Below are 21979 nucleotides of genomic sequence, written 5' to 3'. Positions count from 1 at the left end.
TTGTAAAATACTGCCACGGGTGGCCAGACATGGTACTGCAGCATAATATGTATCACTCAAAGACTTTAAAAACAACCCGGAAGGTCTAAAGACATATAGGACTTTAATAAACAACATTGATATAAATACAGGACCCCCAACAGAAAGCCCCAAAATAAAACTGTACAAAAGCAATGTATTTGTAAAGAGATCTGGTCCAGTGTTTTGTCATCTGAGGCGTGATGACATCAGCAAAGGCCTAGCCCAGGACCCAGCGGTCTGACTGGGAGCTGTTCAGCTGCACGGACTCGCTGTCGTCTCCTCCTTCATGCTGAAAGACAACATTTGGGCACTTTTATCAGAACATGCACCTACCAGAAGTACACCTACTGTACGCATCCAGACCTTGCTGGCAATGGCGCGGAGCTTCCCCAGCAGGGACGGCTTTCGGGTGTAAACGGCGTCATCATCAGGCTCCTCCCCCTCATCCAGGGCGCAGCTGTCTGCGGCGGGAAGCTCACACTCCTTGTTGGCCGACATCACCAGACGCGAGTATTTGTACTCCAGCCTGTAGGACACCCGGCAGGTCACATGACCGCAGCAGCGTACGCAGACGCTTCCTTCGTGGGTCGCGCTCACCTCCTGTTCTTCTTCCAGAAGTAGCAGGTGAGGGAGACGAGCAGCACCGCCAAGAAGGCGCCGCCGCCCACCCCAAACTTCAGCCACATGGCGATGGCCTCGCAGGGGGCGGAGCTTCTCAGAGGCAGCGAGACGCCCCCTGTGCACAGCTTGGGCTCGTTCCACAAATAAAATGTCTCCTGCGGCGGACAAGAAGAAGGAGAATGGAACGCGTCCACGGCAGGGATGGGAAGCAAACGGATGTACCTGGACGCCGCCTTTGCACGCTCCGTCCAGCTGGTGGTAGTCGTCCTGCGTGCAGCGGGGGCAGGCGCTGGCGCTCTCCCACAGGAAGTGGAAGGTGCAGCCGTCGCACGTTCCTGCGGGACAGGAGCTGCAGAGACGGACTTTAGTACGGTGGACGTCGTTACCGAGCGCGGCGGCTCACCTGGGCACTGAGACATCGCCACGTTCCGATTTTCGGGCGTTGCAGCGAACCGTGACGACTGAACTGCGACCCTGCTCACAGGAAGCTGTCACCTGCGTGGACCTGGGGGAGAGGGGGCGGGACTCAGGATTAAAGGGCGTGTCATCAAAAAGAGGCTGTTACGGGACTACCTGAAGAAGAAGTTGATGTCTGGGATGTTGTTTGCGTTTTCCGGGAAAAGATGGAGTTCGGCGCTGACGCCATCCAGGGCCGTGTCCACCGTGGCGCCTGCGGGAACGGCCAAACCGTGACTGACAGCCCACCAAAGCACAGCCGCGACATTAAGACGCACCGAGGAAAGTGTCCGCCAGGCCGATGGACTGGGAGGAAATGGGCATCCTGAAGCCCCGCCCATCCGCGGGGATGATGGTGGACTGACAGACGAAGCTGTCCACCGCGTTGGCGAGCTGGGCCGCCTCGCCGCGGTCGTCTTTGTTGAAGACGCCGCTGAAGTCGGTGAGGTTGTTCCGGCAGACGGCGGCTCTCGTGCCCTGCGGGGGTGGGTCGCCATGGTTACAGGACGTTGCGGCAAGGTGAGGCGTGCGGACGGCGGCGTTACCTCGTGGCCGCACAGGCTGATGTTGAAGAGGTGGAGGTACTTCGTGCCCTTGGTGGTGAAGCTGGGCTCGAGGGTGAGCGAGGCCACGTCGCTCAGAGCGCTGAGGTCGTAGGTGAACGTGCGGTTGCGTTCGGCGTAGGAGAAGGAGCAGTCGCTGTAGCAACGGGAGTGCTCCTGAAAGACAAGGCGGTACAATGGGTTGGCGGGCCGCGTCGCATGCCTTTGTGCTCCGCCCACCTTGTTGCTGATGCTTCCCGGCCCGCACGGGACGCACGCCTCCTGGCCGTAGGTGTGGCGCCTCGCCAGGTGGGTGTTGGGGGGGCACTCCTTGCAGCGGTTGGTTTCGCCGTGGATGTAAAACCCCGGCGGGCAGGGCACGCAGGACGAGCCGGCACGCTGCGAGTTCTCGGGCACAAGGGCGCACGCCCGGCACCCGGACGCCACGCCGTCCAGGACGTTGGTGACGTGGATGGAGAAGACCTTCACGCTGTCGCTGACGTAACGACGCACCTGGACAAAGGCCATGGTCACACGATATACTCATCATAAAAATACATGAATATACATAAAAATATCCAAATAATATTTCAATTTATGAATTCAGTCCTAATAAACATAATACATAGTAAATAAGTAAAATAACATCATAATATATAAGTAATCACATAGTTAATTTGTGTAATATTTAGATTTATTACACATATCAAGTTTTGATAAATAAATATATCAAGTAACATAATTAAATGTATTTTTCATTTAGATTTATTATTTTTTATTAATTTACAAAATAATTATTTTAACAAATTGAACAAAGTAAATAATATAGAAAATAAAACAATGCAATTATATGCAAACATAATTAATCTAATATTAATATTTTATTAATTAATTTATTAAATTAATATTCATATTTGATTTGATTAAAACTGAATAATATCAAATAAAACAATTTAATGTAAATTTAATTTTCATTTTTACAAATATTGTATTCAAATGTATTAAATCCTTTCTTAGTCTAATGTTTTGATTGAATGAAGTAATAAAATAAAAATAATTAATTTTATAGAAATTAATGAATCAAATATTTTGAATGATGGTTTTAAAATAATTTCAATGATATTAATAGATTTGTAATTTCCAGAATGCCAATGTGAAAATGAGAGCTGTTTCTGATATTGTGATTTATGAATGAACTGATCTAATAAAAATAATATATTAAAAAAAAAATCTTACTTATTACTTACTTATATTTATGAATGAATTAATCTAACAAAAATAATTAATCGTACATTAAATAAAATGACAAATTTAATGAAAAAATCTGTGTTCTATTTTCAGGTAGTGTATAGATTTTATGATGATATTATGTATTGATGAGATGAGCTTACGTCCAGAGTGTGACTGGTCCTCTGGAAGGCCCACGTGAAAGTGACGGAGCTATTCTGGGTGATGCTGTGCGAGTACGACTGCCTCTGCTTGCTGCCTTCCCACGACTCCACCACGGTGGTGCCCTTGCTGTGCACGTCCTGCGGGGGGCGCCAGAGCAGCCAGGTTGTCAACAAATGCCAAATCACTTGTCAGCTTCCCCAGACGCACCATCATGAAGTAGAGCTCGCAGTCGGCGGTGCAGACGGTCTCAAACTCGAAGGTGATCTGAGCCACCTCGCCGCCACTCATCCCCGACAGCGAGGCCGGGACCCTGCCCCCCAAAACCAGGACAGTACACGTTTATATTAGCATATATTAGAACTGTTTCCTTCAAGCATCCTTACTTAAAACCAGGCAGGTGGAGGCTGAGGATGAGGTAGTCGTTGTCCGACGAGCCGGCTCCGCTTCGGACGTAGTCGCCCGCGACCTCCCAACCTGAATGTCAACACCGTTCCACATATTGGAAAAAGCATACCAATACTATACCAATAAAATGTATGTGTATTATTTACATTTGTCAAAAATATTTAGATTAAATTCATTATCAATGACATTTAAAATATATATGCATAGTTACAAAAATATATTTTTTCACATATATACGATATCATTTATTTTATTTATACTGTACAATATTAAATAAAACAAATGTATAATTCATTTAATTTAAAAAATATTGTATACTATAATTTACAATTTATATTTAAAATATTTGTACTAAATAAAAAGTTTAAATATGTAAAGAAATTAAAGAGGAGAAAAAATAATGAAAAAGCTGAAATTATTTACTGTATTTAATTATAATATATACATATATATTAAATAAAATGTATGTGTGTTATTTAAATTCATCAAAAATATTTAGATTAATTCATTATAAATGACATTGAAAATAAATATGCATAATTACAAATATATATTTTTGTATTTATACTGTACAATATTAAATAAAACAAATGTATAATTAATTTAATTAAAAAAATATTGTATACTATAATTTACACTTTATATTTAAAATATTTGTACTAAATAAAAAGTTTAAATATGTAACGAAATTAAAGAGAAAAAATAATGAAAAAGCAGAAATTATTTACGGTATTTAATTATAATATATACATATATATTAAAATGTATGTGTGTTATTTAAATTCATCAAAAAATATTTAGATTAAATTCATTATAAATGACATTGAAAATAAATATGCATGATTACAAATTTATATTTTTATTTTATTTATACTGTACAATATTAAATAAAACAAATGTATATTTAATTTAATAAAAAAATATTCTATGCTATAGTTTACAGTTTAAATTTAAAATATTTGTATTAAATTAATAATATTTGTACTAAAAAAATTGAAATTAAATATGTAAAGAAATTAAATAGGAAAAAAACTAATGAAAATGATTTACTCTATTTAATTATAACATATACATATATAAAAAATGTTCTATGAATTTTTATGACAAGAAATTAAAAAAATATATATATATTTGGAGCATACATGGTGTGCTCACCGTTCATGCCGTCACATTTGGAGTTTCCCACGTTGAAGCAGGATGTCTTCATGTTGGAGGGAAGCACGTTCCACCATCTGTACTCATAACCCAGAACTGGCTCGGTACCTGCAGGGCAAGGTGTGCACGCTACACGCACACACACACACACACACAATGCAATGATTTGAAGTTTTTGTGACCACATTGTTTTTAAAGCAAGAACCGCTTTTTCAGGATCAACCAGTCGTGTGTGTGTTGGGGGGGGGGGGGGGGGGGGGTGTTAATTAACGTTTGTTAATTACCGTAGGTTCCGTCCGAACGGCTGCCAGGCGGGCACGGCGAGCAGGTGGAGTCGTTGCTGTTGTAGAAGCCCGGGTTGCACGGCGGGCACGACTTCCTGGTACCCGAGCTGGGTAGCAGGACGGCGTCGGTGGCGTTCTCGTCGCAGACCTTGGGCTCCACCCAGCGGTACACCGCCTGCGTCTGCGAGGAGGGCGGAAGGGACGTGTATTTGTTTACGTTCTGTCATTGCTGCCCATGACGAGAATGAGGTCATATTTTTAAGGAAGACGCCCAGCATGCCTTGCGGGTTAAGTGCGTGTGGTGTAGTTACGTTGTGTGCTCCACGTGTTATGATGACGTGTGAGGTGCACACAGCAGGCCCACCTTGCCTTCGCCGTCACACGCCGTGTGGATCTGGAAGTAGTCCTTGTCGGAGCAAGGCGGCCTCACCTTGCACTCGGCCCATCCCTCCTCTAGACGGCGATGAGGAGGAAAGATGAAAGGGCGATTAGAGCTTAGTTGGCGTGGACTTCCTGTTTGCGCGTGACTCAGCAGCATGACGCCGACGGAGCTTGACGTACGCGAGTAGTGGTTGTCGGGGCAGGGGGAGCAGGAGGAGGAGCCCTTGCCCGAGAAGGTGTTGCTGGGACACGGCTGGCAGGAGGAGGAGCCGGCGGTCGGGCTGAACCAACCGGGTCGGCAGGGAAAGCACTCGGACGAGTAGGCGACGCCTCCAAACACACAAAAAGAAAAACCTCCTCAACGTCCTGCGACGACTTGTCGTGTTTTTTGTTTTTTTACCCTCTATTTTGATGTCCTTGAGCAGAACTGGTTTGACCATCTTCCCGCCCACCAGGATCCCAGTGGTTCTCCAGTACAAGATGTTGGTGCCGGCCCACAGACTGATCTGGAACACATTTTATTCATGACACACATGTGTTTTTCATACATAGTGGATAGAATGTTTCTCATCTTATTGATTGATTTGAATATCTAATATAATATATTCATGCAATTATTAAGCTAATCATGGATTTGGATGACATTTTCAGGTATTGTCCGAAATGGGATAAGGAAGAACTGATTACATTTTGGGGGGAGGGGGGAATGATGCAGGAGTTTTTAACAGAATTCATTAGAAAGATCTTTGAGCGTGTGACCAATCACAGTGGAGTGGGCGTGCCTGGAGGCGGGCCATGGGTGGAATAAATTAAAACAGACCATTTTGACGAGAAGCACAAATATTAAGGCATAAGGATGCATGTAAGGATGTATATAAGGATGCATGTAAGGATGAATATAAGGATGCATGTAAGGATGCATGTAAGGATGCATATAAGTATGTATGTAGTGATTTATATAAGGATGCATATAAGGATGCATGTAAGGATGCCTATTAGAACGCATATAAGGATGCATGTAAGGATGCCTATAAGGATGCATAAGGGTGCATATAAGGATGCATAAGGGTGCATATAAGGATGCATGTAAGGATGTATATAAGGATGCATGTAAGGATGCATATAAGGATGCATATAAGGATGCATGTAAGTATGTATGTAAGGATTTATATAAGGATGCATATAAGGATGCATATAAGCATGCATGTAAGGATGCATGTAAGGATGCATATCAGGATGCATGTAAGGATGCATGTAAGGATGCCTATAAGGATGCATATAAGGATGCCTATAAGGATGCATGTAAGGATACATATAAGGATGCATATAAGGATGCTGCGTTTCAAGCTGCCAGGTAGGAGGCGTAGAGGAAAACCAAAGCGGAAGTTTATGGATGCGGAAGACAGGGTGGGATGGAGGAGATTGGTTGCTATAGCGACCCCTGAAGGGGAAAGCCCAAAGAGGGAGAAGAAGAAGAAATGTATTTCAATTATTTCATGTCATTAATTTTTTTCTTCTTACCCTTGGATGATTTTTTTTTCTAAGTTCAATGACTGTCTGTGCCGCCATATTTGACAGCAGGGTTGTCCAAAGTGCAGCCCGGTGTCCATCTGTGGCCTTGGGCTGTTTTTTGTTTGGCCCGGCCAGGTTTCTAAAATAGAATTTAACAGTTGAAATATTAAAGGGGAAGACAGAAAGCTGTCTAGATCTTCCAGAATCTGCACCTATTCCAGCTCTATTTCCTTGGATTAGTGATTCCCACCAAAACGGTCTTTTCATTTATTCCACTCATGGTCCGCCTCCAGGCACGGTCACACGGCCAAAGTTCTTCCTAATGAATTCTGTTAAAAACTCCTGAAATCCCTGGATTTCCAACAATACCGGAAGATGTCATCCAAATGCATTGAGAGGTTTGGAACGCTCACTTGGTGCGTGGCCCACTCGCCGTGGTTGGTGACCTTGAGCCACTTCTGCTCGTCACTCTGGCTCATCTCCTGGCACTGCTCGTTCTGCACCTGCACACACCCCCATGTTGAACGGTGACGCCAAAAACAGCCGGCAGCGTACGGCGCCAGCGCCCATTCCCGATGCTTACATAGAACTCGAAGAACATGTTGCCTTCGGGGTACTGGTAGGTGAAGGACACCGAGCCCTGCTTCTCCAGGTGGACCACGTACACCAGCGACACCGTGCACTCGTCCCTGTTGGACTCCAGGTAGACCCCCTGCGGCGTCCACGTCGAGCTGCGGGAGGCAAACCCAGACGCGCTCAGAAGTAGGAGACGTCCCGTCTCGGCCCCCGAGGGAGCACCGGACTCACTTGTTACACGCCTGGAGGTCCTCGCTGTGCGGCCCAGGGCTCAGCAGGCTGGCGATGCTGATGAAGCCCAGCGGGAGGGCGTCCCACTGGTCAAAGCGGAGGCCACTGCCCAGCGAGTAGGAGCCGGAGGCGCACGGCGTGCACGACTGCGTGGACATCTCCAAGAACTTACCAGCTGAGCAGGAGAAGGCTGCAGAGACAGGAAGTAGGTATTTTGGAGCCTTTGGAAGCGGTTTATGGGAAGTTTTCATACATTCAGTTCTCGTCTGGTCTCGTGGAACAAATTAACTTAGTTAATTAGTTAATTTAATTAATTAGGTTTAGCTCCATAAGTCTTACGCAATTATGGTCTACAGCCAACACACAAATATTACTCTCTTTCAGGAACACAAACCACCAGAGGTCACCAGGATGAGGGCGGTACTCACAGCAGTCCGTTCCCCTGCTGGGGGGTGGGAGGTCGGAGCAGGCGCCCGGGCGGAAAGGGATGGCCACCCTCCATCGGGAGCCCGTTGTGTCACACTCTGTGTACTGGTAGTAGTAGTCCGTCTGCAGGACAAACAGGATAGGAGTCAATTAACGCTGACCGTGATCGCCATGGAAACCAACCACCACAGAACTAATGGGCGGTCAAGGGCAGGGCGTTTGCTTAATGCGGGTTTCGGCCTGGGGGGGGGGGGAGCTAATGCTAACTTCCTCCGTTCCAGAGACTTCACCAGAGCGACAGAAACGCTTCACATGTACACCAGCGATTCTCAACCGGTGGGGCGTCACCCTCAAAGTGGGTCACGGACCCAGTTTTGAGTGGGCACCCCCCACATAAAACCGAAAGCACACATAACAAGGACGGCAAAGTGTGGAAGTGATGAGGACAGTGGGATGATAATGTGGCCTCCCCGTCTCCCGGGTGACTCATGTTGGTTGTCATGGCGACCGATGAGAAGGGGGGCTGGGGGGGGGGGGGTTTGAAAAGGAAGCTCCATGACAACAACTGTGCAGGAGAAAGCAGAATGAAAGCAAACACAATACATTGTTTATAGTTAGCTTAGCATGAGAAGTTAGCCTGCACAGGTGTTTATTATGATTATTATTATTAATATTTGCTGTGTGGGGGGGGGGGGGCTTCAGCATATTGTTTGGAGCTCAGAATCTTAAAATTGACATAAATCAACACCTGTCAATCTATTGAGCGATCTTCTAGCCAGGAGGCTGAATGAGGTGATGAGTAACAACACATAGAAATATAACACATAGAAATATAAAGGACAGCAAGTTGTCCATGATGAATGTCGGGCGATGATGTAAGAGGCGCGCTCACCTCGTCGCATCGACGCAGCGAGGAGCCCTGGCAAGCCGCCCTCTGAGTGGCTATGACGAGCACCAGGCAGCGGGGGAACCAGGAGGCCCACGCCGGCTCCCGCATCCTAGACTCGGATCACGTACGGCCCGCTGTCGGGAGAGTCGAAGCGGCTGAGCGGCTGTGTGGAGTCCGGCTCATGGATGCCGCTGTCAAGTCGCACGGAGGCAGGCGCGTCGATTTCCTGTTTTCAAATTAAAATATATTTCCGGTTTTGTACAACGATCTCTCGGGATAGCATTCAGACACCTTTAAGTATTTAATACGCGGTATAGGTTGGTTCTGTATTACCTATCTGTCCAGATTTGAATCTGGAAGAAACAAGAACGGTTTCTCACTGAACAGGTCAAACCTGATTGGGCGCTGCTGGCATCCAGGCTAAAGAAAATGCTCTGATGGGCTGAACATGACCATATATGGACTGGCAATCTTCTGGGCCATGCAAATAACAACTAACAAGGGTGAGTAATACCCGGAAATGTATCTTATTCCAACGTCTTCAGATCAGATCCTCACCATTGTCATGGAGGACAAGATATTTGAGGTGAACAAGGGGAAGCTGATGGAGAAGAGCGACTACTTCCGTGCGCTGTACAGGTCTGGCGTGGGGGAGCACCCTGTGCAGGTGTCATCCGGACATGATGCCCGACATACCTCCACTGACTCCTCTCCATTTTGTCAATATCAAAAAATTACGTTGTCTCTCTTCCGCTACTGACACCCTGCGAGATATTCTCGGTGGAGGAACCATCTACCCGGTGGGAGGCTTTGGAACAGTAAAACTAAGGTGATGCAGTCACCACAGGGTCCGCTGTAAGGCGCATCTGCCGCTAGGTGGCGACAGCAGCATAGAGCGGCACGCGGCAGCTGTATAATAAGTGGCCGCGAGGAAGTCGACCAAAACAGTCCCAAGTTGACAGCCGAGCTCCGGGGGCACCAAAAGACAAGAAGTACATCAACACTGCTGTCTAGAGTATCTTACATTACATAAATGCAACCGCTAACATCATAGAAGCCTTTAGGAGGACTCTCGGGTAATGTTACCGCATCGAAGCTTCTCTTGTGGCCAGTTGTGCTTGTTGTTAGCCGGTTAGCTTCCCCGGCTAATGAAAGTTGCTTGATGTCGACCTATGGGCCGAGCATGACCATATATGGCCTGCTGCTCACCGGTCACACGTAAACAAAAAAGTAGCCTCAGAGGGGGATTCATACCCTAGAAGTCAACTTAATGTTCCGACATGTCATCAGATCAGATCATCGCCATTGTCATGGAGGACAAGATCTACGAGGTGAACAAAAGGAAGCTGATCGAGAAGAGCGACTACTTCCGTGCGCTGTACAGCTCCGGCATGAGGGAGTCCACGGAGGACTCCGTGCAGCTGCGGGGCCTCAGTGTCCCCGGCCTGGAGCTGGTCCTGGAATTCATCAACACCTCCAAAGTGGAGATTTCCAACGAGACCCTGGAGGACTTGATAGAGACGGCCTCCTTCCTTCAGGTCACCTCCATCCTCAAGCTCCTCAGCGCTGAGATCCGCCTGGATAACTGCGTGGAGCTCTACGGCCTCTCTGAGGTTTACGGGACGCACGACCTGCGTCACGCCTGCCTCAAGTACATGAGCTGCCACTACCACCGCATGATGAGGCGGCCGGAGTTCGGCAACCTGGCCTCCGCCGTCAGGGACCAGGTGAGAGAGATGCGCATGAGAGGCGCCGCCACCCTGGTGGCCATCGGGGACTTCACCTGCCTGTGTTTGGACGTGCCAGATCAGGACGAGCCCTGGACCATGCTGAGGTACGGAGAGGAGGATCAGCGCTGGAAGCCTCTGGCCAACAACCTGCCTCAGGACATGATCAACGTCAGAGGCTACGGCTCGGCCGTCCTGGACAACTACCTCTTCATCGTGGGGGGGTACAGGACCACCAGCCAGGAGATCTCTGCCGTGCACTGCTACAACCCCTGCAGGAACGAGTGGAACCAGGCGGCGCCGCTCAACCAGAAGAGGTAACGTTGTCATCTTATCAGCGCTGGAGATGTCACCGCTGCGCTCTCCGTTCTTCTCAGGTCCAACTTCAAGCTGCTGGCCGTGCAGGGGAAGCTGTACGCCGTGGGGGGGCATTGTCTGGGCACGGTGGAGTGTTACAGCCCCGAGAACGACTTCTGGACTTGTGTGTCTTCCATGCCGGACCCGCTGGCCGAGTTCTCAGCCTGCGAGTGCCAGGGGATGATCTACGTCATGGGCGGGTACACCGCACGAGGTGGGCGCTCCTGTTTAGTTTTGCCGCGGAAATCACAAAGATCACATTTGCTTTGTCAAACAGAAAGGAACACCAACCTCCTCCGTTACTGCCCCACTTCCGACACCTGGACGGCGTTCCGACCATGCTCGGTGCACATCCGCAAGCAGCAGATGCTCTCGGTGGAGGACACCATCTACTTGGTGGGAGGCTACACCCACGAACTGGACCACACGCCGCCGCCGCACCAGCAGCAGCATCATCAGCAGCAGCAGCGGCGCCCCAGCCAGACGGAGGACGTGCTCACCGTGCAGTCCTACAACGTCGCCACCGGCGAATGGCTCCACCTGAAGGAGAACACGTCCAAGTCGGGCCTGAACCTGACGTGCACGCTGCACAACGACGGCATCTACATCATGAGCCGCGACGTCAGCCTGCCCACCAGCCTGGAGCACCGCGTCTTCCTCAAGTACAACATCTTCTCCGACGCCTGGGAGGCCTTCCGACGCTTTCCGGCGCTGGGACAGAACATGCTGCTGTGCTCGCTTTACCTCCCCAGCGTGCTGTGATGGGAGGATGACGGGAGGATGACGGGAGGATGATGGAGGACGCCAGGGAACCTTGCTTGCACTTTCCATTTCGTGCTGCAGACCAAAGGAGCCTGCTACTGGACCATGCTAACTTCCTTAGCATGAGCAGAGGTTGCTTTTGGCACGAATGGGACTATGCCGCTTTTGTTTGACACGTCCATCATTCCTCGTCAGGGAGAATTCAGACGTTTCCTGTCGTATTTGGAATTGGAAATATTACATCATTTTAACACACATGACGTCGCTATCATTATATGCAGTATAATCAAGTATTATTTAAAACAATATGTTGACATATTATAAGAATGGAAATAAGTATACATTACGTAATAATAATAGTATTCCACATTGTCTTGCACATGTGCCTTCTCCTTTGGGAATTTAATCCAAAAACCAAAAAGCAAGCACAAAATTGCCAGCAAAAGACCAAAAATGCTGTTTCTACTTTTGTGTGTTCAAATAACAAATTATTTTTCACTTGACATTTTGGCTTCAACGCTTCCTTTTGTTCGTATTCATCTTGTTTGACACTTTGATGGCAATAAAGTTGGTGTTCAGGGGCCTCTGCTGTCAATCTGTCCCTATTTTAAACCCTTGGCGCGTTCCAATGTGTCAGAATGGATGCACATTGGCGTGAAATACGTGTGGCGGCCGCCAGGGGGCGGCAGACACCACGCAGGAATAACAGGGTCTAATTCAACGTAACGACCCCTGGGAATGGATTTTTGTACGTTTTGGAAAATGTCCACCCAAAATGTTTATGATGATGTCACCCATCATTAAAAGTGTCCGAGTGTGAACGCACACACATTTAATGAGTGATTACTGGCGTGGAAGAATGATAGTGACGTTTTTTTTAATTCCAGAGGGGGGTGGGGGGGTGGAAATCGATGCTTGCATTGCATTGATTGGCTGACTCGGGCTGTGCGGGGTCACCGTCCATGTGTGACACCACAGCAGGTGGGGGCGCTGGGGGGTTAATCTGCCCCCAGAGGTGCAAGCATCTGTGGGTGTGGCGCATCCCACACACACACACACACACACACAGAGAGAGATGGCGTGGCTTTAAAGACGGCGTACAAGTGAGCAAACGTGTACTCTGCGTGAGTGTGTGGCATGAAAAGGAGGGCTGAGGGAGGAGATAAAGAGGAGGAGGATCCAGTGGGGGGGAAGGAAGGCAGGGATGTGAGCTCGCAAGGACAGATGGCACAGAGGGGAGGGGAAAACACTCCACTCGCCTGCCAGACCGTGTGAGACGCAGCCGACGCTCGACGACAGCAGCTCCGAGGAGGATGCTCGGATCGACGCCGCCACCTTCATCGCCCAGGAGGGGAGCGTAACCGGACGACAAATACATGAGGAGGCAAGCAGCGGAGCGGAATCTACCATTTTTGAGGGTCTCTTTCGCCTCCTGCCTTTAGGCGTTTTTTTTGGTGTGTGTGTTGAACCAACCATGAGCGAGGCCAAGAAAGGTGAGCTGGCCATCCGCGATAAAGCCATCCTGCACCAGCAGCGACGTCTCAAGCAGGCCACGCAGTTCACGCACAAGGACTCGGCTGACCTCCTGCCCCTGGACGGCCTCAAGAGGCTGGGGACGTCCAAAGACCTGGTGAGTGGCAAGCAGCGACCTGTCAGTCACGTCATCAACTTCCTGCCAGTATCAGTGCTTCCCCGTACGATACATTTGGACCGCCACAAATAGATCTGGCGGCACCAGCCCGTGACGCTGCTAGGGATCAGCGCTGCCAACATGGCGGCTACGTGTATATGTACATATTATATATAATCCACATTTGCGGCGAATAATCGTGTATAATCACTTTTGCGTCTCATAGTACATGACCGTGGTGCATTCACGGGCTGCCGAAATCTTAACGCTTGACAAAAACACGACCAAGGTAACATCATTATGCATGAACATGTAAACGAAACACGGTATTCCTCGTTTGGCTCGTTTCCTGGTTGCTCCGTCTTGCTTGTGACATAGCGATGTGAAAAATACTTTGGGGATCCATTGTGCTCATTTTCGGCGCTCCCGAGGACTTCCGGACAACTGCCGAAACCCACTTCCTAATTTTGCCCTTCTGACTCGTCAACACAACCACAGCTTTGGTCACAAAACAAAATCCCATTATCTGACGCCTTGGCACGGCTTAACACCAGGATACAACATCGGAACAACATGTATAGGTCAGAAAAGAGGATAACAGGTGACCTTTAAGGGGGAAAAATGAATTCGAACCTGTGTGAAAAAGTGATTGTGCCCCCTTAAAACATATCTTAACTGAGATGAATCGAGATCTATCAGCGTGGAAAAGGCTATAAAGCTGATTCTAAAGCTTTAGGACTCCAGCAAAACACGGTGAGAGCCATTATTACCAAATGACCAAAACACGGAACAGTGGTGAACCTTCCCAGGAGTGGTCGGGCCAAACAAAACGACCCCAAGAGCGCACGACAACTCATCCAAGAGGTCACAAAAGACCCCACAACAACATCCAAAGATGTTGCCTCGGTTAAGGTCAGCGTTCATGACGCCACCATGAGAAAGACACTGGGCAAAAGCGGCCTGCATGGAAGAGTTCCAAGACCAAAACCACTGCTGGACAAAAAGAACATTAAGACTTGTTCCCGTTTTGCCAGAAAACATTTGATGATCCCGAAGACCTTTGGGAAAATACTGACCAGACAAAAGTCGAATTTTTTGGAGGTTGTGTGTGCCATTACAGCTGGCATTTCAGAAAAAGAACATCATAGCAACAGTAACATGGCGCCATGTTACGTTGCAAAACAACCCCAGACCATCACACTACCACCACATGGGGGAGCTGGCCATTGTCTTCTTCTTGTACCTAATCATGAATAATGGCTTTGTGGCATGAAATGCTTAGAAAATGTCCAAGCACACACTTTTATTCCTTGATATTTCACACACACACACACACACACAGGCGTGTGTTGCGTTACGTAAAGCATCCCTCATGCAGCTCCGCTTCCCCGGTGACCTCCTCTCGAGACCGCGCTTCCCTTTTCCCACTCGCACCACTCCATCGACGCGCTGCACCTCCTCGGGGCTAAAAAGCGCCAAAAACAAGCCGGCTGTTGCGTAACGGAGCTCAGTGGCGCGCCAAGTCCCGCCTCGCATGGCTGACCTTTATCTGTTAGCCATTAGCATCTTTAGCACGCTACATTCATGCAGCCGTGAGCGGTGACTGAGCGAGACGAGCTTCTTCCGGCCCGCCCATCAACACACTGCTCTGTATCTAGCTCCGCCCCTTTCGGCACCCCCCTGGGATGCATCAGGCTTCCAAAGGTTTTACCAAAGACGGGCCCAAATGTGTGTTCATGTTAAAAGCAGCCTGACGACTACTCAGTATGCCTGCCGACGTCTCTTTATTCCTCTTTAACGAGTCCTCGGCTCTACTTGGCGCCTAAACAATGAGGCGAGCTAACTGCGGAGAGCGCACGCCAAGCGTACGAGATGACATTTTCCACTCAAAGCCACCGCGGCGCGCCCTCAAAGACTTCCTGATAGCCGCTGAGACGGGCTTCATTCCGCCTTGGCGGGAAAGATAATTGCTTTTTATCACAAGAGGGTGGAATGGCGGGCGGCTAATAGATGACGAAGCCCGTTAAGCCCCTGGAAGCTAACAACGTTTTAGGGATTCACTTCAGGACTTGTTATTTTTTAATAAGTTTGTGTTGAATACGACGCTTTGAGGCTGGAAGCCAATGCTAGCATGCTAAAATACTCTAATCGGGTTTATAGCGGCTTGTTGGCGAAAGTGAAATTCATTCATTCATTGTTCTCAATATGAATGAAATCATATTTTCTGTAGATCACGTACTAATGTACCAGGAGACACTACATTTACTTCAGTTACATTTATTTACATACATTACATTTATGTTATTAATCATTCAAGACGATTACTTTTAGCAGATATAAAAAATAAATTTATGTATATATTTTTGGGGAAATTTATTTTTTGGGAGTTTTTATCTAAAATTAAACAAAAATATTTACAAGCTTTATAATTATTCAGTGATATTTGCATTTATTTAATGGTTTACTGTCATTTAAAATGACTTAACTGAGACAAGTGTCAAAGCCACCCATCAAGGAGGCGGTGGGCGGGATCAGTGATCTGATTGGTGGATGCGGTTGAATGGAAGCCATGCATGAATTAGGTGTGTGTGTTTGTTTTGGGGGAAGACAGGAGGCTAAAAATAGTGTCGAAAAACAACACGAGCGGGACTTTGCAGGCAGACTAAACAACACATAATAGTTCCGATGACAAACCGGTCCAAACCTGCTCCCCGGCCACTCCATTTGGTACACCCGCACAGCACTTGGGCGCCTTTGCAGGGCTAAGACGCTAAAAGGTGAATAAATTGCAACGTAAACACGCACACATGCTAGATGTCACGTTTAAGTACACAGTACAGCTCCGCTTCTTCCCCCCCCCCTCGGTCGATTAGAAGCTAATTGCATGCCAGCGCACTAATTACTCCAGCGTGTCAGTTTCCAGCCAGTCATGTGACCTTTCTAAACCGGCGCTTTGGCGCTCTGCTGACTTCCTGCCGCGGCCGAGCAGGAGGTGCCGGCTAGCTGCCGGCTCGCTAACGTCATTTGCGGACAAGAGATTCAATTGTGTTGACAAATTTGATTTGTGGCTATTTGTCTGCTTTCCCACGACGAAAGAGGAAAACACGTCATAAAAAGTTGAACGTCACATCTTTTCTGTACAGAACGTTTGACCTGTAGCTAGCTGTAGTTAGCCACAGGCGAATAACATCACCTAGCTTGTTGCTAGCTTCCGGTTGGTTAGCATGTGGCTAGTTGGTACTTGCAGTGTTTCCCGCAGGACTGCAATCTAATTGTGGTGGGGGTGTGACGTAATTGTCGGACTTTTTAATACAAATAAAAATGGCTGGATAAAATAAAAATAAATAATCATAATGTATTTTATTATTTTTTTAAATATTATTTAAATAAAATAATTTGAAAATACATGGAAAAATTCAAATCAAAATGTTGTAATTACCTGATTACGTTTCGAAACAAAAAAATTATTTAAAAAAATTAAATAAAAAAATTTACTGTAATAGATAACATCTGCTACTAACTGGTTTGTTTTAATGGATTCCACCCATAGCCCGCCTCCGGGCTAAAGGTCCCTTTTAAGAGAAAAGTTAATTAATTCTATAAAATAACAAATTATAATTTTTACATTTTAATTAGAATGTACATATTTATAATTATTTAGAAAATGAATGAAAGAATGATATTCTCATATTCTAATAATGAACATTTATTTGACTGATCTTCCATTCGAATAAAATAATGTATTTGTTGTCTCCCCCGCTAGCAACCTCACAGCATCGTCCAGCGGCGCCTCCTAGAGGGCAACATCACACGGCTGCGAGGCGAGGCGCGTGACCCGGGCGCCCGGGTGCGCTCGCCGCTGGCCGACACCAAGGACGAGGAGAGGAGCGAGAGCACCGCCGACTCCTCCGCCGAGGAGAGGGAGGAGTCTCCGGTAGACGACGAGGAGGCGGCGCCACACGCCCACCCGCTCACGGCGCTGCTCGTTCAGTGCAAGGTAGCCCAAAGACGCCTTTTGACTTTTCAGTCCAGTCCCAATAAAGCCGGTTATTTGTGACATAGGAGCGTTTGTTCGTGGTTGTAAACATTTACGGTTTGGGCCCCTCGCCATCTCAAAGCACTAATTGTAGTCCTTAGTTTCTGTAGCATCTTAAAGATGACGTCTCGCTTTGAAAAAACAGTAAGAGCGACGAATGGCAGCTTCTATTCACCTTGTAGTGTCTTGCATTTATCCAAAGGGCTGTTAGATGTATTCCCGACTCTAAGAAGGGTAAACAAAAACCCTTTTTCCACTCTAGTTAGCATTTTCCATACGATTCAGCAGCATCATGACTAACCGCGTACGTTTAGCTCCTTTAATAAGTCAGCTATGCTAACTTTTCTGCTATGCTTAGCGTTTCCTTTTCGCACTTTGCTTGTTTCTTCTGATGCAAAGTGCTCCAGCACGGCTCCTCATCCAGCAGCTATTTTTAAACTCCAGCCAGAGAACAGAAAAGACAGAGGAAAGAGAGCGGGGAGGGGGGGTTTTAGCACAGTGGAGGGCGTGTTGGAGACAAAAGCCAACGTTTGTGGTGACGCTGATAAGCTGCTGCCTGCGGGGGCCATGAAAACAACACTAGTCTCCTTGACTCCCAGAAGGGGAATGTATTTTTAAATCTAGCAGCTTTGTAAAGAAAACAGCAGGCTTCACTACACATCTTGAACCAAATCAGTCAGCTTCCTGGTTAATTGTTGAGGTTGCAGCGCAAGCGAGATGTAAGCATCCATCATGGCTTCGGTTTTAACTCCCTCGACGTCAATGGTTAACACCAAATGTCACCTTTGCGTCGTCTAAACAAACGCGCTGACACCAAAATGTCCTCCTGCAGTGCTGCGAGGCGGAAGTCAAGGCGTCGTTAAACACCAGCAGCCCGCACAACCACATCTCTGCTTCCTGCTGCCACAGGCTGGGGTAAGAACACAACAACACTCCTCCTTGACCTTCTACCGTGGAAAGAAGAAAGATGCGGGCTGCATCTTTTAACTATGAGGCAATCAGCTAAGAAACATACTGATAATTAACATTTGACTTATTAGATGCTATTCCGCCCCAGGCCTTTAGATGGCAGTAATGTAGATGGATAGATAGAAACCAGAGAACCCATTTCATTGAAAGAACACAGTTATGAAATATTGATGAATATTAATGAAATGTTTTCCTACCCGCTGCTCAGCCTGGCGCCCAGTCCGCACTCCGGCAGCTCCGTCAGGGATGTGAAGCTCCAACTGGGCACCACGACGCTCCAATGTTCCGCTTTGGTCCAAGGTAGGAAAACAGGCGAAACAGATGGAAATCAGCACAGACCTTTCTACTTGCTCCATTTGTATAAGCATTACGGTAAAACATGGAATAACAAAACATGATTTGGTCTGTCTTAATATCTATTTCTACTCAAAAATAATCATCCATCTTCTATGAGCAGAAGAAAATGGATGGATGGAATAAAAAAATATCAAATAACATCATACATTCTATGAAAATAAAGTTGCAATTTACAATAACATTTGACTTTTTTGGCGAGGGGGGGGTAATAAATATATATATGAGAAAAGTAAATATTGTGAGAGTAAAGTAAATAATGTCTCCCTCCCTCAGAGGACCAGACGTTTGAGCTGAGCCTGGGTCTGCAAACTCTGCTGCAACTCCAAGTAAGCAAACATCAACAAACGAGTCCCTCCATTAAGAGGCCATAACACTAAGCCACTTCCCGCCCTTTGCGCAGTGCTGCTTGGACCTCAACAACCGGGTCCTGAAGCTCGGAGGCGACGACGCTGGCGAGGAGCTGCCCTTCCTCGGCCTTGCCGACCACCCCCCGTCCGAAAAGCACAACCACAACCTGTGAGCGTTTCTGATTGGACCACAACACCCGTTTCTAACGAGACTGGGCTGGGCTTTCCGTTAGCATCCTCGCGGAAGGCTAAGCTAAGCTAGGCTAACACCCTCCATTTCCTGAACGGAGTTAGCTGGCGGGCTCACGTGTCCCCTCGTTCTACCTCCTCCACAAACGACGACACGCGCTGGATTTTAAAGCGCAATTAGCGGCTCCTTAGCGTCCATCTTTAGCCGTGGAGAGGGCGACGGTGTCCTGGTTAGACGTGCCCCCCCTCGACCCCCCAAGATAAACAGCCAGTCAAACATTCCATGTGCATGACTTTGTGGAGTAAGTCTGCATGTTTGTGTACTCTTCTGATAGCCTGAACCTCGAGAGTGTGTGTGTGTGTGTGTGTGTGTGTGTCCAAGCTGCCTTCCCACGCCGCCTTTCTGTCTCAAATCTTCAAGCTTTGCTTCTCTTTTTTGGCGAGACGGAATACTATGATACTATGTGAATTTATCGCCTACATCTGCCGGGTGTTTTTTTTTTTTTTTACGAGCTAGCGCGCCACCTGCCTCTCCTCGTGCGCACGGGAGCTTCCTGCCAACCAGGGATGCACGTGTAATAACCACACTACACCAACAGGGGGCAGCACAGTTGATTTGAAGGACATTTCTACAGCTTAGTTTGTGTCACAAATGAGGGTAGAGTGCAATAAATTATTTAAATATATATGATTTATTCATGAATAAGTAATAGATCTATGTGCCAACATTTAATAAAGCTATATAAATGGGTAAATTGTTTATTATATTGGTAATTAAAAATGTTTATTAAAATTGTGAATCATAAATAGGACTTTAAAATTATTTATCTTGAACGCACAACCAATTCATATATTTGTAATTTGTTTATTACATAACTTTAATACTGAATTTAAAAATAAATTGATTTATATTGTAGTGGTTAGCGTTCTGGCCCTTGCAACGGATGCCCCGTGTTCGAATCTGCACAGTAAGCACCATTGTATTCATCAGGAAGGGCATCCGGAATATAAAGGGCTCAAGCCAAAAATCAGTATGCGGATCAAAAAAATATCTGCTGTGGCGACTCCGTAAGGAAAAAGCAGAAGAAACAAACAAAAATATTTTTTAATGACCAAATGTATGCTTTTTTTTTCTTGTCAATTTACAACTTTATTTTAACAAATTGACAAGAAGAAAAGCTGTAAATTAGACACTATGACACAACTTTTTTTCTCATGAATTTATGACTTTATTCTCGTCATATTACGAGTTTTTGTCTCAATCATTGACTTTTTCCTGGTAACATTTCTCTTGTAAATTTACTTTACTTTATTCTTGTCAATTGACATTATTCTCACTTTTTTTCTCCTAAATTTAATTTACAACCTTTTTGCGTAAATGTGTGACTATTTTCCTACATTTATGACTTTATTTGACCAGATTCAACACAAGTAGAAGAAAAAAAAAGTTTTACATTTACAAAAATAAAGTTGACACTGAACTCTATTCTCGTGAATTTTCGACTTCCTTCTTATACTATGAGTATGTGTCTCATTAATTTGACTTTTTTTCTGGTAATTTTGTGACATTTCTCTTGTAAATGTACTACTTTATTCTCGTACATTTACAAGAATAAATATGAGAATAAAGTTGAAAATTGACAAGAAAAAAAAATTTGACTTCATAACATCTAGCATTACAACTTTACCAACATTATATTACCAGTTTTTGTCTCGTAAATATAAGACTTCACTGTGGAAATATCCGATTTTTCAATGTGGCCCAAATACTGATTTCATTTTCGCCACCAATTGCAGACCCTCTGGTGCCTCCTGTGGTGGAAAGTGGTACGACAAGAGAAATGATTCATAGCGTGTAATGACTTTTCTTACGCTGTAACATCTTGTTCAACGCCTCCGTGTCACATCTGTGTTTTTGTAAAAGCTTTGAGTAGCATTTTGGGTTTGTTTCTGCTATATTTGGCCGCTACTCCCCCTGCCAGCGCCATCAACACAGAGGTCTAGTTTGTCCTCCTTTTGGTGTTTCTCTTTCTCTGAGCAGTATTTTCTGTGTGATAAATAAAAGATATGTATTCTGGCTAAAGCCGTGTCTTATCTGTGCACCAGCAGACGGCCAGAGATTAGCTCACCGCGCCGAGTCCCCAAAAAGCTGCCAGCGCGGCTTCCGTGTCACCAAAGGGTGTCGGGACGTGCTGCACTTTTTTCCATTCGGGCTGTCAGGTGTTGCTTCGTCACGCTGGAGAGAAACGAGCAGAAGAGACCCCCCCCCCCCCCTTGTCGCCTCTTCCTTTGCCACATCCTGTTAGCAAGACAACACCTCTGCAGGAGAGACACTTTGGTTAGAAAGCACACTACCATTGTAACGTTATGGGAAACCAAGTTCAGCTTTGGAGAAGAATTGCTAATATTATGGGAATAAAGTCAAAATATTATTAGAATGAGTCATAATATTATAAAATAAAAATGTACAAAAAGTACGGCCCTAATGTGAGGAGAAAAAAGAGCCCAGGGTGAAGTTGCCATGAATAATTATGAAATAATTCATCATCTATGTGTTTTTTGTGTGCTTTACAAAATATGAGTCTCGCATCTTTCCTGTTGGACAAGGTGGCCCTCGCGGGGGGGGGGGGCGGGATGGGGACACGAAGTTGCTGTGTGATGGACGCATTATTGGCCGCGGCGCCTCCGAGCGGTGCAGCTGCCTGTCAGTGCAC

General features: G+C 46.5%; 3 protein-coding genes across 9 annotated transcripts; 2 read left to right on the top strand and 1 right to left on the bottom strand.

Moving 5' to 3' along the window:
- Positions 1 to 88: 88 nt before the first annotated feature.
- On the bottom strand, positions 89 to 13350 carry LOC131125437 (endosome/lysosome-associated apoptosis and autophagy regulator family member 2-like). Of its 4 annotated transcripts, none has more exons than XM_058067008.1 (23): positions 13211 to 13350; positions 8895 to 9117; positions 8005 to 8125; positions 7577 to 7766; positions 7353 to 7500; positions 7183 to 7272; positions 5658 to 5763; positions 5438 to 5587; positions 5241 to 5329; positions 4877 to 5057; positions 4593 to 4721; positions 3416 to 3506; positions 3240 to 3342; positions 3032 to 3169; positions 1881 to 2153; positions 1644 to 1817; positions 1377 to 1575; positions 1216 to 1312; positions 1046 to 1147; positions 865 to 991; positions 619 to 797; positions 385 to 547; positions 89 to 310 (listed from the first exon to the last, which is right to left on the bottom strand). In XM_058067008.1, the coding sequence occupies exons 2-23, from the start codon at positions 8997 to 8999 to the stop codon at positions 239 to 241; spliced, it is 3027 nt and encodes a 1008-aa protein (XP_057922991.1). In that variant the 5' UTR covers positions 9000 to 9117; positions 13211 to 13350; the 3' UTR covers positions 89 to 238. The 4 variants fall into 4 exon arrangements, with proteins under 4 accessions (XP_057922991.1, XP_057922990.1, XP_057922989.1 ...); XM_058067007.1 differs by lacking the exon at positions 13211 to 13350 and adding an exon at positions 12997 to 13055; XM_058067006.1 differs by lacking the exon at positions 13211 to 13350 and adding an exon at positions 11267 to 11415.
- Positions 8904 to 12553, top strand: klhl42 (kelch-like family, member 42). Of its 4 annotated transcripts, XM_058067010.1 has the most exons (4): positions 8909 to 9394; positions 10182 to 10935; positions 10996 to 11189; positions 11253 to 12553. In XM_058067010.1, the coding sequence occupies exons 1-4, from the start codon at positions 9340 to 9342 to the stop codon at positions 11735 to 11737; spliced, it is 1488 nt and encodes a 495-aa protein (XP_057922993.1). In that variant the 5' UTR covers positions 8909 to 9339; the 3' UTR covers positions 11738 to 12553. The 4 variants fall into 4 exon arrangements, with proteins under 4 accessions (XP_057922992.1, XP_057922994.1, XP_057922993.1 ...); XM_058067009.1 differs by having other exon boundaries at positions 8904 to 9394; positions 10996 to 12553; XM_058067011.1 differs by having other exon boundaries at positions 8906 to 9967; positions 10996 to 12553.
- Positions 12877 to 21342, top strand: nrip2 (nuclear receptor interacting protein 2). The gene is made up of 6 exons (XM_058067014.1): positions 12877 to 13367; positions 17131 to 17364; positions 18236 to 18318; positions 18581 to 18672; positions 19003 to 19055; positions 19130 to 21342. The coding sequence occupies exons 1-6, from the start codon at positions 13212 to 13214 to the stop codon at positions 19247 to 19249; spliced, it is 738 nt and encodes a 245-aa protein (XP_057922997.1). The 5' UTR covers positions 12877 to 13211; the 3' UTR covers positions 19250 to 21342.
- The last annotated feature ends 637 nt before the right edge of the window (positions 21343 to 21979 follow it).

This window comes from Doryrhamphus excisus, chromosome 3 (assembly GCF_030265055.1).
Source record: "Doryrhamphus excisus isolate RoL2022-K1 chromosome 3, RoL_Dexc_1.0, whole genome shotgun sequence".
NCBI lineage: Eukaryota > Metazoa > Chordata > Actinopteri > Syngnathiformes > Syngnathidae > Doryrhamphus > Doryrhamphus excisus.
This window is presented reverse-complemented; position numbering and strand designations above follow the sequence as displayed.

What these genes read in the sequence shown, in the direction of transcription:
- LOC131125437 (XM_058067008.1), bottom strand. Translation starts at nt 8,999, where the DNA reads ATGCGGGAGCCGGCGTGGGCCTCCTGGTTCCCCCGCTGCCTGGTGCTC. An exon ending in GCGAGCTCTACTTCATGATG is followed by an intron (nt 3,170 to 3,239) that starts GTGCGTCTGGGG and finishes CGCCCCCCGCAG; the next exon opens with GACGTGCACAGCAAGGGCAC. An exon ending in TTCTGGAAGAAGAACAGGAG is followed by an intron (nt 548 to 618) that starts GTGAGCGCGACC and finishes GGTGTCCTACAG; the next exon opens with GCTGGAGTACAAATACTCGC.
- klhl42 (XM_058067009.1), top strand. Translation starts at nt 9,340, where the DNA reads ATGACCATATATGGACTGGCAATCTTCTGGGCCATGCAAATAACAACT. An exon ending in GCAAATAACAACTAACAAGG is followed by an intron (nt 9,395 to 10,181) that starts GTGAGTAATACC and finishes ACATGTCATCAG; the next exon opens with ATCAGATCATCGCCATTGTC. An exon ending in GCGCCGCTCAACCAGAAGAG is followed by an intron (nt 10,936 to 10,995) that starts GTAACGTTGTCA and finishes CGTTCTTCTCAG; the next exon opens with GTCCAACTTCAAGCTGCTGG.
- nrip2 (XM_058067014.1), top strand. Translation starts at nt 13,212, where the DNA reads ATGAGCGAGGCCAAGAAAGGTGAGCTGGCCATCCGCGATAAAGCCATC. An exon ending in ATGTTCCGCTTTGGTCCAAG is followed by an intron (nt 18,673 to 19,002) that starts GTAGGAAAACAG and finishes TCCCTCCCTCAG; the next exon opens with AGGACCAGACGTTTGAGCTG. An exon ending in AAACTCTGCTGCAACTCCAA is followed by an intron (nt 19,056 to 19,129) that starts GTAAGCAAACAT and finishes CCCTTTGCGCAG; the next exon opens with TGCTGCTTGGACCTCAACAA.